This window comes from Gracilinanus agilis, chromosome 2 (assembly GCF_016433145.1).
Source record: "Gracilinanus agilis isolate LMUSP501 chromosome 2, AgileGrace, whole genome shotgun sequence".
Lineage (NCBI taxonomy): Eukaryota > Metazoa > Chordata > Mammalia > Didelphimorphia > Didelphidae > Gracilinanus > Gracilinanus agilis.
This window is the reverse complement of record NC_058131.1, coordinates 515,484,732-515,489,048: the sequence shown is the minus strand read 5'-3', so window position 1 is coordinate 515,489,048 and position 4,317 is coordinate 515,484,732. Positions and strand designations below refer to the sequence as shown.

At 34.1% G+C, this 4,317-nt stretch overlaps 1 protein-coding gene across 1 annotated transcript; it reads right to left on the bottom strand.

Annotated features, from left to right (window-relative positions):
- Positions 1–3,653: 3,653 nt before the first annotated feature.
- Positions 3,654–3,998, bottom strand: LOC123234056 (pancreatic progenitor cell differentiation and proliferation factor A-like). Its single transcript, XM_044660004.1, has one exon. It carries the CDS (start codon positions 3,996–3,998, stop codon positions 3,654–3,656), a length of 345 nt encoding a protein of 114 aa, XP_044515939.1.
- Positions 3,999–4,317: the final 319 nt, after the last annotated feature.

Sequence of the window (4,317 nt, the reverse complement as noted above, 5' to 3'; positions counted from 1 at the left end):
TTCAGGAGGGCACAATTAATATTATAAGAAGGTTAGGGACTCAAGGGAAGGAGACACTGTAGAGTTGAACTAGTTCACCAGTCACTGAAGAGAGAGAAAAATAGAAGAATGGTTAAGTGCAGGGGAGATGGTCTGGGAGAGAACTACAAGGTTGAGGGATTGGAGGTCACAATATGGACAAAGAATAGGGTTTTGTAAGGGAAGACAGATGCTTAATGTATAAAATAGGGATGATGATAGCACCTTACATACATTTTTTGTGAGGATCAAATGACAATGTTTCTAAAGTGCTTGGCAAACTTTGAAGCACTATGTAAAGGCTATTTATTATTATTATGATTTTTTTTAAATGAGCTCAAAACTCATTCAACTCTTCATTAAGAAGTTTCTTTTTAAGATTAAAGATTCTAATCCCAAGGTTTTAGTGTCAAGCTAAGAATTTTTTATGTTTTTGGTAAAAAAAAATTAGTTTTTAAATATCTTGTATATAATGATGACTTCCTCTTATCTCAAGGCTTGAATTATTTTCAAGCTGCTTGTCTATTTTATGAGGGTTTGTTTACTTAAAATTACATACTATAATATGTAGATCTATTTAACCAGGCATGGACTAATTGTAATATGTTGCAAAATGCTAAAAGTAAATGAAATAATTTAAATGACACTGTGGTAGCCTCTTCCCATTATAGAATCCCCACTCTTCCCTTAAGAAACTTTAACTACCACATGTGATACATGATCATTAGACTTAGTGAGAGTGCAAGGGTCATTGCATATTTTATTTATTAATGAAGTAAAATTACTTTAATATTTTTAGATAAAAGAAATATGAATTATAATTGTGTCATTTTCTTCTCACACCATAATGTATTATCTTGTATACTCCTTTGGGTACATGCATTCTACCTTAGAAATTATTATTTAAGATCATATTTTAAAAGAGAAAATAAATAAATTCTGCTACTTATAACAAAAGGCACAATGGTCTAGAATTGCCTATGGAAAAAAAAAACAAACCTTCTAAAACATCCCTGGGGTGAGGGACTGGCAAAAATGTCTCTTCTAACCAACATATTTAATCCAAAAAGATATAATTAGATTGAACTTACTAAAGTTAAAGTTCTTTAAATATATAATGTAAACCTTTTAGTTTCTTAAAGCAATGATAGCAGTAATTTAATATGATCAAACAATTTAAAATGGAAAAAAATGGAAAGAATCAAAAAGGGTATTACCTACTAGTGAAAGAGAGAAAAAAATATGATGGTCTATTAATACATACGAAATTATTTAATAGTGAAATTCATGAAAAAAACATTTAAGTAATGCAAAAAGAAATTTTAAAATAGTTTTAGTAATTGTAGGGTCCCACAATATTTGTTACCCTAATGTGACAAATCAAATAAAAAGACTAAAAATAAAGAAATAATATATTAAATTATTTACTTAATACTTTACAAAAAAGAGCTATATGGAAAGAACTAAAAAACAAAAGGAGGGGGAAATAACTTTAAAATAAATGTGTAATGCTCAGAAAAACAAATTTTTTGCTATGGCAAAGAGAAGTCCCATGTATATTTCAAAATGCTAAATGTGCATATGTGTGTGTGTATAATGTATACATATATAAATATATATATATACTTATTTTGCTTTCAAATCATAGTGCAAGAAAATTAGTACTAAAGATGACAATAACATGAACAAAGTCATATTACTATATATATATATAAAACTTAAAAATTAATCCTTTAAATAATCTTGACATCAGAAAAATAATATGATTTAAATATAACGCTAAAAACAATATTAAAATCTATGGGGCAGCTGGGTAGCTCAGTGGATTGAGAGCCAGGCCTAGAGATGGGAGATCCTAGGTTCAAGTCCGGCCTCAGATGCTTCCCAGCTGTGTGACCCTGGGCAAGTCACTTGACCCCCATTGCCCACCCTTACTCTTCCACCAAGGAACCAATACACAGAAGTTAAGGGTTAAAAAAAAAAAATCTATGGAATTCAAAAACATTTGTTTTACATTTACATTGCTAAATGTCTATAATAATAAAAAAGAGAAAATAAATGAATTAAGTTTCTACTTAAAGGCACTAGACAAGGTACCAAAGAGTAATCCATAGTTACATTAAAAAGAGAGGTTAATTTTCAGATGAAGAAATCAAAACTATAAATAACCACATGAAAAAATGTTCTAAAGTCCTTCTAATTAGAGAAATGCAAATCAAAACAAAGCTGAGGTATCACCTCATACCTAGCAGATTGGTCAATATGACAGCAAAGAAAAATAGTAAATGTTGGAGGGGATATGGCAATATTGGGACACATGCATTTTGGATGGAGTTGTGAATTGATCCAACCATTCTGAAAGGCAATTTGGAATTATGCCCAAAGAGCTTTAAAAGAATGCCTGCCCTTTGATCTAGCCATACCACTGCTGGGTTTGTACCCCAAAGAGATAATAAGGAAAAATACTTGCATGAAAATATTTATAGCCGTGCTTTTTATAGTGGCAAAAAATTGTAAAATGAGAGGGTGTCTCTCAATTAGGGAATGGCCGAACAAATTGTGGTATCTGATGTTTATGGAATACTATTGCGCTCAAAGGAATAATGAACTGGAGGATTTCTATGTGAACTGGAAAGACCTCCAGGAATTGATGCAGAGTGAAAGGAGCAGAACCAGGAGAACACTGTACACAGAGGCTGACACACTGTGGCACAACTGGATGTAAGGGACTTCTCTACTAGCAGCAATGCAATGACCCAGGACAATTCTGAGGGATTTATGAAAAAGAATGCTATCTACATCCAGAGAAAGAACTGTGGGAGCAGAAACGCACAAGAAAAGCATATGATTGATCATATGGTTTGATGGGGATGATTGGAGATTTTGGCTTTAAATGATCACTCTATTACAAATATTAATAATATGGAAATAGGTTTTGAAAAATGATACATGTGTAACCCAGTGGAATTGCTTATCACTTCCAGAAGAGGGGAGAGAAAGAATATGAATCATGTAACCATGGAAAATTTTATAAATTAATTAAATCTAAAAAATTTTACATTAAAATAAAAAATAAATGTTAAAAAAGATAAAACTTGAAATAAATGGAATAGATGAAATAATTTAAATGATAAATAAGGAGCAAATTAGGAAGCAATCATACTGACAAACTGCTAGTAAATCTAATCATAATTGAAGAGAAATGAACAAAATGGAAAATAAAAAAAATTATTAACACAAAAATTATAAATACACAATATAATTAGGGAAAGTTACAAATAGTTATATTCCTTGCACCCCCCAAAAGGAGAGAATTTGAAGACAATTTTTTTTTAAAAGGCTGCTCAGAGTTTATTAGTTTCTTTTGAGTAACAAAGAAAACAGTTACTGAGTCTGCTGGAAAGCACATAGGTGATTTGGATAAAAAAAAAAAAGGAACAAGTGTGGTTGCTTTTAGTTGTTTTTTGTTCTTTTGCTTTTGTTTTTCTTTTAAAAAACACACAGCACAACTACTATGCAAAAGCAGCCTATCTAATGTAAGGGAAAAGGTGGGAGAGGAAAAGGGAGGGGAAGGGAAATGGGCTCTGATGCCCGGCATTTCAGAAGGGGCGGGAGTAACAGGAAGGTGCTGCTGCTCATGTGGAAGGCCCAGTGGTGGTTTTGCTGAGCTCACTGACTTGCCGCTTCCTTGTGGCTTCCTGAACCACGTCGCAGGTGATCGCGCCATGAGCAACCTGGAAAGTTCCTGAGTTCTCTGGGGATTCCAATATAGTTGTCATGAATGAATGACTTGACTTCCCGAAGAAGAAGCTTGCCCACCAGGGGCCTGGGTCTGATTTGGGAAGACCAGGATGGTGGGGGATCACTTCCCCAGAGTATTCAGCATTTCCACAGGAGCTGTTGCTGGAAGTGGAACCCAGACGCCTTTGGTAGTAGTCATGGGTTGCTACAAGTGAACCGCTGGACCGGATTGCTGCCATGTTGCTTGTTCTTCTCATGATGATGTAAACCTTGGTGTCGGCTCCCGAACAGCCCGGTCCGGCAGTGGGCTGCGGCGGACGATCATGGGTGACTTGGCTCAGGGGAGTGGGGTGCCGGGCCACAGAGTCCATTTGTAAAGATCACCGGAGGATACTCCACGGTAACGGAAAATGCGAGAGTTCTTTGGGTTTTCCGAAGACGATTATTATCTACAAAACTGGCACCAAAACTTATATAACAAATAATTAATAATTCAAAGAACAATTTTAGAGAAGGAAATGGGAGTAAAGAAAATGGAATTTTATTTTTTTAAATTAT

Coding starts and splice junctions, on each gene's coding strand:
- LOC123234056 (XM_044660004.1), bottom strand. CDS start 3,998: ATGGCAGCAATCCGGTCCAGCGGTTCACTTGTAGCAACCCATGACTAC.